The sequence below is a fragment of the Ascidia mentula genome, chromosome 3, assembly GCF_947561715.1.
Source record: "Ascidia mentula chromosome 3, kaAscMent1.1, whole genome shotgun sequence".
NCBI lineage: Eukaryota > Metazoa > Chordata > Ascidiacea > Phlebobranchia > Ascidiidae > Ascidia > Ascidia mentula.
In genome coordinates this window covers 2635873-2650109 of record NC_138568.1, presented here as the reverse complement: position 1 = coordinate 2650109, position 14237 = coordinate 2635873, and the positions used below count along the sequence as shown (strand labels likewise).

At 37.5% G+C, this 14237-nt stretch overlaps 4 protein-coding genes across 4 annotated transcripts; 1 reads left to right on the top strand and 3 right to left on the bottom strand.

The window, feature by feature from the left end:
• The first annotated feature begins 924 nt into the window (after positions 1-924).
• Positions 925-3126, top strand: LOC145894684 (bile acid-CoA:amino acid N-acyltransferase-like). Its single transcript, XM_082983321.1, has 5 exons — positions 925-1084; positions 1513-1611; positions 1844-1944; positions 2004-2238; positions 2360-3126. Exons 1-5 carry the CDS (start codon positions 925-927, stop codon positions 3124-3126), a joined length of 1362 nt encoding a protein of 453 aa, XP_082839447.1.
• Positions 3127-4131: 1005 nt separating this feature from the next.
• On the bottom strand, positions 4132-7189 carry LOC145894683 (acyl-coenzyme A thioesterase 1-like). The gene is made up of 5 exons (XM_082983320.1): positions 7114-7189; positions 6806-6904; positions 5630-5730; positions 5331-5571; positions 4132-4901 (listed from the first exon to the last, which is right to left on the bottom strand). The coding sequence occupies exons 1-5, from the start codon at positions 7187-7189 to the stop codon at positions 4132-4134; spliced, it is 1287 nt and encodes a 428-aa protein (XP_082839446.1).
• Positions 7190-8164: 975 nt separating this feature from the next.
• Positions 8165-9777, bottom strand: LOC145894682 (bile acid-CoA:amino acid N-acyltransferase-like). Its single transcript, XM_082983318.1, has 5 exons — positions 9621-9777; positions 9468-9566; positions 9296-9396; positions 9003-9237; positions 8165-8934 (listed from the first exon to the last, which is right to left on the bottom strand). Exons 1-5 carry the CDS (start codon positions 9775-9777, stop codon positions 8165-8167), a joined length of 1362 nt encoding a protein of 453 aa, XP_082839444.1.
• Positions 9778-10635: 858 nt separating this feature from the next.
• On the bottom strand, positions 10636-13007 carry LOC145894885 (bile acid-CoA:amino acid N-acyltransferase-like). Its single transcript, XM_082983553.1, has 5 exons — positions 12834-13007; positions 12613-12711; positions 12283-12380; positions 11757-11997; positions 10636-11692 (listed from the first exon to the last, which is right to left on the bottom strand). The coding sequence occupies exons 1-5, from the start codon at positions 12967-12969 to the stop codon at positions 10923-10925; spliced, it is 1344 nt and encodes a 447-aa protein (XP_082839679.1). The 5' UTR covers positions 12970-13007; the 3' UTR covers positions 10636-10922.
• Between the last annotated feature and the right edge of the window lie 1230 nt (positions 13008-14237).

Here is a 14237-nt window from a genome sequence, read left to right as displayed (position 1 = left end):
TTAAGTTTAATTTTATCTATTTTGTAAAGACAACATAAAATCAGGTTCGATCGATCTTCCATCGACGTGTTGCACATCCCAGGTTCAATAACTTACCACATCACGATATTCATATGTAGAAATCGTACGTACGATTCAATCGGTGTGAGTGTAAGCAACACCTTTGCGCGATTGCATCAGCTTCAAATCATTGCACACTCCGGGATGGTCAATTGATCCAACCTCAAGTCATACGACTTTAGTGTATATTGTATCCTTTTGTATGAAATTCTCAACCAGTTAACAGGAAGATAATTGGCTAACCAACAAGGTAGCTTTGAACTGATAGAACAAAGAACAACAACTGTACGTATTTTGCACAATCACCTCTACCAGCACCTGTTGATCTTACGTCGTTCTGCTTTATTGTCATTGACAATGACGAAACAACATCTAACGTGGAAAACATACAAAACTAGTATTGTAATTTTTTTTTCGTTGCAGCGCTGTAGGTTAATTTTTGCAACAATAACTTATACATTTGTTTTCTTATTCCGGAGCATTTGCGTTTCCAGAAGGAACGACCTATACAGTTGTCGTTTGCAAAAATTTGCTAATTGATTGGCATCGTTTTAACGTAATGAACAGCCATTATTTTTTTACCATTAAATCAAAACAACTGGGCCATTATTTATAGACGCGCGACAAGTTCTAACGGGAAACACTTGTTTGCAATTGCGGATCTCACAGAGAAAAAGCATTTTACATCCCAGCTAGTAAATCGAGTAAAGTTGTTCTGATTAAAACAAAACAGTTATTGGCAAAGGTAATTAAATTTACCGAGGCCCCTTGTAAATGAAGCAAATTTCTACGTTTTTGGGCATGGAAACTTACCTGTATTGTTTTTTTAGTAGTGATTTTAGCATTGTAGGATTAAGATTAAACATGTATTTGATAAGTCTGAGGAGGTTATGTGGTGTCCGAATGCTGAGAAATGAGGTTGCATCTTGGTATATCGGTCACCAAGACTTGCACACTAAGCCAAGGGCCGTTGTATTGGGGGAAAGCCGACTTATTGATGAAAACGTTGACATCAAAATACATGGTAATCATTTTTATTTTGCGTAAAAATAATTTAAGTGCGTATATGAACAATAAATATGCAAAATAAAACATGGGCACCAAGAAAACCAAGAGGGTTTTCGAGTCAGGCGCCCATGTTTGAGGTGATCTCCTCACAGAATATCACCGTTTGACGTAGGATCACAGCCATTCGCACTGGGAGGACGTTAGGTCGTCAACCGGTCGTGCTGGCCCAACCAAAGCCATTGATGGTTTCATTAGGACTTTACCACTTTATACCATATTTGCTGCTTTTCATGCAAAGAACAGTTATTGGATAGGGTTTTACTTTACGAAAGTTTTATTGTAATCATGAAGTACATCAGATGCTAGTAATGTGATGTGATTAGTATGATTGTATAACACCATTGTTTGTGGAGAAAATAGGCTTAAATATTGTCACTTACACAGGTTTGCCAGCTTCACAGGACTTTTCATTGTATGCCTCCCTTACAGTTTCAAACAACACTTGGTATGAGAGTATTGCACATTATTGTTCATCGGAAACAGGTATAATATGATGTTGCGTTGTTTCGTGTTCGACATTGCCAAAGTGCAAGATGTTATCGTTTTTTTTTGTTTCATTAGTTTGTATAGCAGTTGGTCCAAACATTGCATAATTTCAACGAAAGTTCCAGAAACACAGACAATTGGATTTAAATATTTGAAAATCCATTTAATTGAACAGTATATTCGCTTACATGTCAAAATTTTTACGTAACGTTTTATTGCTTTTGATCAGGAAAAATTGATCTGATGAAACATACATCTATTGGGGGAACATACAGTGGAGTGGAACCAATGGGACTATTTTGGTCAATGAAACCCTACATCAATGACAATGTAATTATGCCAAGAAATAAAAATTGTTGTCTTTTCAACAAGCCATATATTATTTTTAGAAACAACCATTTCGTTACCCAAACACAAGCATTGAAACGCCAACGTACAACATATCTGTTCACGAAGGCAAACACAGTGAAATGAAATCACTTAGGATGAAAGAAAGACAAAAGGAAATGCTACAATTTTCCGTACAAAGACCAATTGTAGCCCCAGGTGTTACTCGTATTCCAGTTCGTGAAAATGGCTTGTTTGGAACTCTATTTTTACCGGAGGGCGAAGGTCCTCATCCAGGTAAAGAGCTAATAATACCTTGGAAACTTTACTTACTGAATAATGTCAGTCTTCGTGGCATGTTGTATCTTTCAATATGCCAAAGTTCATTGCCTTTAGAAATTGGAAGTATGTGTTTTAGGTGTTATTGTAATGTTTGGAGGATATCCAGGTATAAGAGAATACAAAGGGGCTTTGTTGGCATCCAGAGGTTTTGCAGCGTTGGTTCTGCAGTATTATGGAATGGAACATCTGCCATCATTTCTATCTACACTTGATTTATCTTATTTCGAAAATGCAATTGAGTTCATGAAACAACATCCCAAAGTTCATAGCCAGAATGGACTTGGCCTGTTAGGTCTGTGTAAAGGTGGAGCCATAGTTATGGCAATGGCAACTTACCTTCCAGATATTCGTTGCGTGGTTTGGATTAACGGAGCCATTTCTTCCGTAGCCGGAGGCTTCAAATACAAAACTAAATTTTGGCCCGAATTTCCAATGCATCCACTTAAAAAAGATCAAGATGGTTACGTCAGGTTCAAAAAGTTCTTTGATTTGCCTCCTTTCGAGAAGTTTACAAAACTTCCTGGCTATTTTCCGTTTGAACACAAGCATGATATCGCTTATTTGCTAATTGCTAGCATGGACGACCAATGTGTACCAACAACATACTTTGCAAGGGTTGCTGAAAACCTATTGCAAGAATCAAATCATCCTGATTATGAGGTTGTTTGTTATCCTGGTGCCGGTCATGTACTCGAGCCTCCCAATTTTCCCCTTTGCTCGGATAATTACCAACCGGAGTTAAATGGGGTGGTGGATTACGGTGGTAAACAACCTATACATTTCCGGGCAGAAGAAGATGCATGGAAACGACAGCTGGACTTTTTCTCGAAAAAACTAAACTAAAAAACTGCAGTTTTCGGTATGGAAATAACAAAATCCCAATCAAAATTAACACACTTTAGAAAATTGTGTGAAACGTGTATATTTTGCATCCTTGCCATTTATTTTTGCTTCGCTAAGGTGATTATTTTTTGAAACATTGCATATCTTGATATTATAGGCCATTCTTTTCATTGTTGTTATGATTGCTTAGGTACCATTTTTTATCGAAGGTCACAACTTATGTTTACAATATGAAAAATTGGTGATTGGCTCAATGGTTTGTCTCAATGGGTGACGGCGACTGCATAGACCACTAAGTGGAAATCTTGCTTAGTTATTTTGACCCTTTGGTGGAAGTGTTGCTTGGCAAGGCCAGTGTATTTCACGAAAGCTGCATTAATGAGGCCTATTTAGTCGAAACAGTGGCCCTTGTTTGCAGTTCACTGAAAACTACATCATTGTCCATTAAAACTCTTCCAATTACCCAAACTAGCAACAATATTTTCACTTTGGCCCCATATATAGCCTCTTGTTTGGTATCTGTTTAAACTTATGTCACGTGGCCTCTTCGAAGGTTAGCTGTTGCCAAACAAGCTTGGTAGTGCAAGATGCGAAAATATTTTATTACCGACTGCAACAGCTGGACCATTTGTCCCACATCCCATAATATTACGTCGCAACGCGTTCACTCCACCACGCATTTAGTTACATTGGCACAGTTAATTAGACATACAATTTAAACACTCAAACATACACAAAATGACATGGAGAATCGTCAACACGCCGACTGAGGGAAGTTACATTTCCCAACATAATTCTATACATTTAAAGTGCAGCAAGCAGAAAATGTATGTGTTCTAAAATACACGACTCATTCGTCCTTTATTATGGGGTTATACGCGACAGCCTAAATGATCAAGTTTAAGTACTTTTAAAGTTGATAACAAAGATAATAAACTGTTCAATTTCAGCGGATACGTTCTTGCGTCTTCTTACCGGATGAATTTTTGGAAATTGTCACTAATTTCAAGGATTCAGTTTTTCCGACAAAAACTTAAGTTGCCGTTTCCATGCATCTTCTTCTGCCCGACAATGTAAAGGTTGTTTGCCACCGAAGTACAGTATACCTTTTACATCCGCTTGGTAAGTTTCTGAGCAAAATGGAAAGTTTGGCGGCTCAAGAGCATGTCCTGCGCTAGTATAATAAATAACTTCATAATCAGGATGCTTTGATTTTTGTAAATGCCTTTCAGCAACCGTTGCACTATGTACTACCGGCAAACATAGGTCATCCATAGATGCAATCAGCAAATACGCTATATTATGCCTTTCTTCAAATGGATGATAGCCTGGAAGTTTGGAAAATTGCTTAACTGGAGGCAAGTTATAAGAATTTTTAAGAATGATACAACCGTCCTGATCTTTTTTGACTGGAAGCATTGGCAATTCTGGCCAAAACCGTTCTTTGTATTTGAAGCTACCAGTTACGGTAGTGATGCCACCGTTAATCCAAACAACGCACCGAACATCTGGGAGGTGTGCGGCCATTGCCATTACTATGTTTCCACCCTTACATAAACCTAATAAGCCCAATCCATTTTGACTCCGCACTTTCGGGTGTTGCTTCATGAACTTCATTGCATTTTCGAAATAAGAAAGATCAAGTGTAGATAGAAATGATGGCAGATGTTCCATCCCATAATACTGCAGAACCAAAGATGCAAAACCTCTGGATGCCAACAAAGCACCTTTGTATTCTCTTATACGAGGGTGAGCTCCAAACAGGACAACAACGCCTAAAAAATTGTAAAGTCTATGTTCAGGTCTCCGAAAGACCAACATATCTTGACGTTAAGAAAAATACATCACGTACCAACAATGTACCAGTAATAATCAGTGACAAGTGGAGATATGCGCATTGTTTCACTGGCGACGGTCTTGTCATCTAAATAGCTAGAGGGGCTATTCCACTTTAAAGTGTCACAATTGTGACTTTGTAGTTTACGTCGCGGTACCAAACTGGGTACGAACCACGTTAGACCAACCGCCGTCAGTCATCTACCTCAGTGACCAAACCTGTGTGCATATCTGAAACTCACTAAGCATTATTGGCTCCTTGTTTTTACGTAATACATCTTCCTCAATGTCAGCAGTTCTTATCTGCAGCTCATACATTGTAAGTCTAAAAAACATTAGCAATTGTTACTCAGTGATGACCTAATTACCTGGATGAGGGCCTTCACCCTGTGGAAGGAACAAGGTTCCGACTAAACCATTGTCGCGCACAGGAATTCTTTTAACACCTGGGGCTACAATTGGTCTTTGGACAGAAAACTGCAGCAATTGATTTAATTCTCGTCTCTCTTGAGTCCTAAATGATTCCATTTCATTGTGTTTGCCTTCGTGAACAGTTATGCTGTACGTTGGTGTTTCAATACTTGTGTTTGGGTAACGAACAGGATGTTTCTACACATTACATGTAGCTTTGTTAGAAAAACATAAACTTTAATTCATTTACAGTTACATTGTCATTGGTATACGGTTTCATTGACCAAAATAATCCCATAGGTTCAACTCCACTGTACGTTCCCCCAATAGATGGATCTTTCATCAGATCAATGCTTCCTAAAATAGTTTTTTATATTTAAGAAAAATCAGACAATTTAGAAAAAGTAAACGTCAGTACCGATTTACTTTTTTATTGCGGGCCAATTTTTATCAGGTAAAGACGTCAGCGGGCCAGATTTTGTGTCCGATGTTTTAAACAACAAAATTAGCATGTAAATACACTGCTGCACAACGATCCTGTTGTTAGAAATATCGTTTCTTTCTAAAACAATACAAGTACTTTGATCTTTGCGCATTGTCACGCCGTAACGTCCATATATTATCTGCTACGCTATTACATTTAAAAGGAGAATAACAAATGCGCTCAGTGTTCTTCTTTCTTGTTGGTAAAAAGTTTTGCGAAAAGCTTTAGTGTAAAGTTGCAATTCGATCAAGCTCCAAAGCCAAATCCAAACTTTATCGTGCAAAGAACAACACAATTTACATTGCAGTCGCGGGTCCCGCACCGTAAATTGTGAACAATCTCTACATAGCTATCTTACTCTATAGCTAAGGCTGGAAACACATGACTCCGGAGTCGCCCTTGCAATCTTCTAATTTGGCTCTATATAGTATCAATAAACTTTGATAATAAAACTCTCGGCGCAATTAGGTGGACCATTACGGTTTATAGAAGTTTTATTTAATACAAATTCGACGCTGAAAAAGGGTCAGTTCAAAATAAGCCCTGCTAATTTGAAATAATTTTTCGACTATGCTTAAGTTCAGTATATAAAGTCAAACTATATGCTAAAGGTTGCAGACCTTTCCTCTATCCAACTTTTATTGCAATAAAAGTTTTTTTTTTCCTATAGCAGCTTTAAGACTCCAAAGAACTTCTCGTTTCGTTTAGAGGACTATACGAATTAAATATATTTTGCGGTGCATTACAAAGAAAGGCATGTGGGCAAAACGAATACGCAAATCAGAGATTGGCTTCCAATATTATAAATAAAACAAATACAAGACAAGGCCGAATTTGACGGTTTGGACGGTTTGATGAGATAACGGTGATTTGAGACCCAACGCGGTCACAAAATGAAGCTACAGAAATTATGTGGTGTCGATCATGAACCTCACAACGGCATCTTACCTGCATTAGATGAACAATAATGTGCAATACTCTCATACCAAGTGTTGTTTGAAACTTTGAGGGAGGCATACAATGAAACATCTTGTGAAGCTGGCAAACCTGTGTAAGTGGCGACCAATTTACATGTGTTATAATGTAAACGTGTATCGTAAGCAATCGACATCACATGTATGGTTACAGAAACCTATTTGTAATAAAACAATAAAAAAGCAATCCAATAGTAATTTTCATTTCATGAATAACCAACAAAAACATGGAAGTTGAATAAGATGTGAATCATCAAGTTCAGGCCTCGATATACAACTTACCATGTATTTTGATATCAACGTTTTCATCAATAAGTCGCCTTTCACCCAGTACAGTGGCCCTTGGCTCAGTGTACATGTCGTGACTGGTATACAGTGCAAGAGTATTTCTCAGTATTCTACCGCAAAATAACTGCCTTAGACTTTTGACATACATGCTTAAATCCTTATAATACTTGCAGCAAATCCTGAATTAAAACGACAATAAGGATTTGGTAGACTTGGATAATTTTCATGAAATATCACCTTGTTGTTTCAAAATATTCCATTGAATCTACAAAATATTCCATTCGAGCAACCTCAAAACTGTGGTTACAGAGTATGCATATTCTTTTATGTGATATCTTCAAAGGTTAGCCCTTGCCTGACAAACTTGGTTACCAGGCAAATCTAACTGCTGGACTTAAACCTGGTTACCCAATTGCGGTTTCCTGAAAAAGTTGTTTGCTTGACAAACTTGGTTTAGTTTTAAATCAGTTTCACTAAATTGTGTTGGAAACTTGGTCCATATAATTTCACATGACTTCCTCCAGTTGGTTACCTACCAAACTTGTTTGTGTGACAAGGTTGCGCAGATACCGAAATATATTAATTAACAACGTCACCTCGGCTATTGATCTTCCAAAGGTAGCATAATGCGTGTGTGCTTCTTCATGGCACGTTGAAGTGTGTTCTTTTATTCCCTTATGTTTGTATTTGGCAAAGTAAAAGCCAACTTCTTTCGAAACGGGAGAGCAAGATTTCCGTTTCTAGAATCACTCATTTTATGTAGTACTATGTATTTATTTACATTGTTTCGGTTAGTTTGGTAAAACAACTCAAACATGCACAAATTGACATCAACAATGATCTACATTTTCAACAAGGGCTCAGCGCAAATTTGTACAAGTTTATGATCAATATTGGGTCGCGTTCATTATTTTCAAAAAATATTTACAAACTAAAATATGTGAAGTCCAGTAATGCAGTGTTCGTATACAAATGTTTATTTTATTTTTACAGAAATTCCTTTTCAGATGAAACGAGGTTACAAAACCAACAGCAAGAAACAATTTCAATCACATAGCTTTTCTGTTAAAAATTTTAGCTGTCGTTTCCAGACATCTCCTTCTGCACGGCAATGGAATGGTTGTTTGCCACCATTATCCAACACCCCACTAAATTCCGGTTGGTAATTATCCGAGCAAAGAGGAAAATTGGGAGGCTCAAGAACATGACCAGCACCAGGATAACAAACAACCTCATAATCAGGATGATTTGATTCTTGCAGTTGCTTTTCGGCAACATTTGCGAAGTACGTCACTGGTGCACATTGGTCGTCCATGCTTGCAAATAGCAAATAAGATACATTGTGTTGGCGTTCAAACGGAAAATAACCCGGAAGATGTGAAAATTGATCAACTGGAGGCAAATGAAACAAATCCTTCAGTTTAGCACATTCACCTTTACTTATTTTCGGAGGTTGCATGGCTAATTGCGGCCAAAATCTGTCTTTGTATTTGAAACCACCGAGTATAGAACTGATGGCACCGTTAATCCAAACAACACAACGAATATCTGAAAGATAAGTTGCCATTGCCATCGCTATAGACCCTCCTATACAAAATCCTGATATGCCAAGTCCATTGTGACTGTGAACTTTGGGGTGTTGTTTCATGAACTCAATTGCATTTTCAAAATAGGAAAGATCAAATGTGTCGAATAATCCGTTCAGATGTTCCATTCCATAATACTGCAGAACCAACGATGCAAAACCTCTGGATGCCAATAAAGCACCTTTGTATTCTCTTATACCTGGATATCCTCCAAGCAGAAATATAACACCTGAAACAGTTTTGGTTGTGTAAAGGAATCTTTGCACTAAAAAAGGATATAAGTGTCGACCGATTTACCTGGATGAGGACCTTCGCCCTCAGGCAAAAACAAGGTTCCCACCAAGCCATTTTCACGCACTGGAATACGAGTAACACCTGGGGTTACAATTGGTCTTTGTACGGAAAATTGTAGCATTTCCCTTTGTCTTTCTTTCATCCTAAGCGATTTCATTTCACTGTGTTTGCCTTCGTGAGCAGATATGTTGTACGTTGGCGTTTCAATGCTTGTGTTTGGGTAACGAACAGGATGTTTCTACAAATAATATATGGCTTGTTGAAAAGATAGCAATTTTGTTTCATCGGATAATTACATTATCGTTGGTGTAGGGTTTCATTGACCAAAACAAACCCATAGGTTCAACTCCACTGTACGATCCCCCAATGGAAGGATCGTTCATCAGATCAATGATTCCTGAAAACAAAACAGCTAAACTAAATCTGAATGACAAAATTCGAACACGAGATTTGGTAACACCATGTTACCTGCATTAGATGAACGGTAGTGTGCCACACTCTCATACCATGTGTTTTTTGAGGATTTGAGGGACGCATACAATGAAACATCTTGTGAAGCTGGCAAACCTAAATGATAATATAACTATATAGGTTTTCGAGTTAGACGGCCATAATGCTAACCATGAATTTTGATATCAACGTTTTCATCCAAAAGTCGGTTTTCACCCAACACAGTTGCTCTTGGTTCAGAATGCAGGTTCTGATATCTGGTATGCCGAGGAAAAGCATGTCTCAATATTTTGACGCCAATTAACTGTTTCAGAGTAATGACATACATGCTTTAAACTTAATTCTGTGCTGCTGCAATTTTTGTAACAACTCGTTTAGGTCAATGTAAATCACTTTATCGCCTTATAGCCCTTCCAACATTTCACTGAAATATCGTGTCATTTCTTCGTTGTGTCACTCTAGCCTGACATCTTGACTTTGCGTGTTCACGAATTATGACGGAAGTGCGTTCTGCAAGTTGCACAGCAAATGTTTGCCAAAAACGTGAATGTAAACTCGCGGAAGTAAGTTGAAATCAGGCGTTCTGGCATCGCGGATACATACGCACATTCTGTGAAAGCCCCATCCGATTCAGGGTCCAAAATTAGAAGCGAAGAAAAACGTCCAAAATTAACAACTAGCGCGCCTGGCAACAACTTGGCTGTTTTGTGCGTTGCCGTTAATGCCAGACGTTGAATCCTGCATTCACTTTTGACATTTTCCCATTTGGAAATCTATTTCAATCTATCACAAATAAAATGCATTTTTTATACAATTGTAGTTGTTTCGGTCAAATGGGCCTAATATTGGACTAGACATTTATTACAACACTAATTATTAGCATTCTTTAAGGTAGAAATTCTAATAAAACAGTTCTCACAAACAGGAACTTACAATTTCCCATACAACATCGCTGGAAGTGCGTTATCTAAAGACATGATATCTCCACATCAATTAAACATGCGAAACCGTCGAACAACACTTATTTGCAAATAGCGACGATCAACGTTGCACTAACTCTCCAAAGATGGACTTTTTATAGAAATCTACATTAAGCCTGACGATTCTGGTGCCAGTGTTTCTTAGCAAAATCTTAACGAATCACTGTTCGCATTATTCCCATGCTATTTATTTTTAAATTCGGTTTGAGAGCATGCAGAATACACTGATATTTGCGATTCCTCTATAACCTATTATATTTTGTGGCAATCGCTAATGAGAAGGACCATTGTTTTGCTACAGCACATGTACGTTGAGAGAATTAGCACAACGACAAAAACTTGAATATTTCTGAAATTAGGAAGTGTTTCCACATAAACGTGGGCGAAACAGGGCTAAGATGCCACTATTACATTACAAAACTTTCACTGTGGCATGATACCTGAGAGTGAACAAAAAAGAATAATGTAAAAAAATTCACAAAAAAGACATGGTCTAATTCAACTTTTCAGACAGAAACTTTATCTGTCTTTCCCATGCATCTTTCTCTGCCCTGCAATGATGTGGAAGTTCTCCCCCGAATTCTAAAGTAAACTTGTAATCTTTCTGGTATGTTTCGAAACAGAATGGAAAATTGGGTGGTTCTAAGATATGACCAGCACCTGGATAATAAAATGCCTCATAGTCAGGGTGACCAGATTCTTTTAGTTGCATTTCAGCTGCTTCTGTGAGGTATGCAGATGGTGAGCACTGGTCAACCATGCCAGCGATAAGCAGGTAAGAGATGTTGTGCTTCTTTTCGAAAGGAAAATACCCTTCGAACTTGGGCACTTCACTCATTGGTGGTAGATGGTAACAGTCACGCAACACAATTTTGCCCTCTGCATTTGGTGTAATAGAATGTGGAGGGTATTCATGCCAGACCCTGTCTTTATATTTAAGGCTTCCAGTAACAGCCATAATGCTGCCATTTATCCAAACAACACAACGGATATCAGTGAAGTATGTTGCCATCGCCATGGCAATCTGGGCTCCTTTGCACAACCCCAGTAAACCAATTCCATTCTGACTTCGAATGTCAGGATGTTGTTTCATAAAACTAATGGCTCTTTCGAAATATGACAGATCTAGGGTGTTGATAAAGTATTTGGGAAGATTTTCAGTGCCATAATATGCCAGCACCAAAGAAGCAAATCCTTTAGACGCCAACAGAGCACCTTTATATTCTCTGACACCTGGGTAGCCACCGAACAACACAATCACACCTGTGACAAAAGTAAAAATAAAATATAAGCACATTGTAACTACGGCAACGTACATCTTACATACCAGGGTGGGGGCCTGGACCGGCAGGCAGAAACAGTGTTCCCACCAAACCGTTGTCACGCACAGGTATGCGCTTTATACCAGGCGACATGATGGGTCTTGGTATGTTAAATTCAAACAGTTTATTTGGGTCTTGGGGCTTTAAGTCCCTCAGCTGCTCAACATCACAAAATATTCCCTTGTGAATGGACACTTTGTATATTGGTGTTTCTATGCTATCAGCGGGATATCGAAAAGGTCGGTTCTGTGAACAGAAAAAAGCAGTCATGAAAGTAAGAAAAAATACTTTGTCAGAACGATTGAAATTACATGAAAAAATGTGTTTTTGCACAATAGGTGGGATTTCCTAAAAATGTGAATAGATTTATTAAATTAAGTTTGTCATAACTATTTGGGCCACACAAGCCATTGAATTCTTAGGAACATCTAAGATTTCTTTTTCTGGAACAGTGTTCCAAATGTTTCTGACTTACTTTCACCTCTCAGAATTGGAAACACAAATTAAAGCAATTATAAAACAAAAATATACTTTAGCTGAATATCCCTTCATTGACCAAAACAACCCCATAGGTTCAACTCCTGTATAAGATCCCCCATTCGATGAATCATTCATAAGATCAATGCTTCCTATATGTACAAAATCTCACTTAACTATGTTCCTGCTTTAATGACCTTGTCTGCTTCAGTGGCATTTAAAAACTATTTCAAGCATATACAAAAAAAAAACAATTCCACAAATAATACACAGTCTCTAAATTACAGATTAAAAAGTTTTTAATTTGCTTTCACAAAAAGTTCATTGAGCAGATTTCTTTCACACAACATTTTTCTTCAATTTGGGATATACCAAACACAATACCTGCATCTGTTGTCCGGTAATGAGCGAAACTCTCATAAATAGTGTCATTGGGAACTTTAAGAGAAGCATACAGTGATACATCTTCGGATGGGGGCAAGCCTATAAGAAAATACATGCCTCATGATAACATTTTCCTAAATTTTAAAAATAAATTAAATTGTAGAAGCATTTAGCACAAGTTATTATTATTATTTAAAATCATTACCACTCTGTTAACAAACCATCAATTTTGATCTTAATTGTTTCATCAATGAGTTGGTTTTCTGGAGTTACAGTGGCCCTGGGAGCAGTGTGAAGTTGACTGGAAAAGGAAGACAAATGCCTGTGGATTCTGTAAAGTCTGTTTAACCGCTGCATGATCTATTTTACTTTACTCTGCAACATTTGCAAATGAAAAGTCTACAAACCAAGAAACTCATCGTTAAACGACATCTTAAAGTCGGCAATGTTAGTAGCAACATTGAATATTGCTTAAAATGTTTGATAACTTTACTTTATCCTGCCTGCAGCAACTTGACAAATTTCCAAAACGAAATGAGGTGAAAGTCCACTGAATGAAAACCATTTTCACAACGATTAACTGTGATTTTGAATTTCCCTTGTTTTAGAGTTCAAACATATATTCCGTGAAAATTAACTACCTACGGTTTTTATCATGGAAGGAAGGCAACTTCTTACATTAAAAATCGCTCAGAAGTTGGTATTTTCTTTTTTGATGCGCAACTATAGAAATCAGAAAATATTTAATCACTGCGTAAGGGAAAACCCCTGTTTTGCTACAATAAGCCGAACGGTGTTTGTATTTTATTTACTGGTGTAACATATGACGCAATTTGGCTGCATAAAATACTAATCCACGCGTAAAACACGAATAAAGCATCCCTTTCAGTAAAGTAAGGTATTGTTGAGGTTGCAACGTATGCCACAATAGGTAAGGCTTGAATAGGTTAGACGTAGAGTTCCTATGTGAACCTCACTTTAGAGTTTATTGTCTGTTTTAAGGCAAATGTACCTCGGGTCATCAAACCCGTCTTCCTGTTACTTTTTCCAGTAATATAATATTCTCAGTCGTTCCTTCCTATCAAAATATGTTCATTCTTTCAGGCCTTGTGAATCCAAACAGTATACGTTACAGAGTTAACATTCGCATTCTCGTATAGAATAGAATAAACATATTTTGATTGGAAGGAACAACTGAGAATATTTTTTCTATACAAGAGTCTCGCATAGAATAGAATGATCAATCAAACACCTGACTGCAACACAGGCGGCTCAGAGCAGCGAGGAAACAATTCACATGTCACATGAACTAGCACTTAACAGTTCACATGGGAAACAGGATTTTCAGTGACAAGCTGTTATTTGAATCTGAATGGGTTCTTTAACCACATATATATGAGTGCCAGAAAACAACCCTTTATATCTTACATGAATTATTCTTTGTAGGCCTACATTTCCATGTCCAATCATATAGACAAAAACTTTATTTTTTACATATTATAAATGCGGACAGTTTTCATGAAAAACTTTACAGGTGATCTAAGGGAATGCATTCGGAAGAAAACACATGAAATGCAGCAATGTGTCTGTGAGGGTTCTATATGTTATTTTGCTTGAAGCCGTTA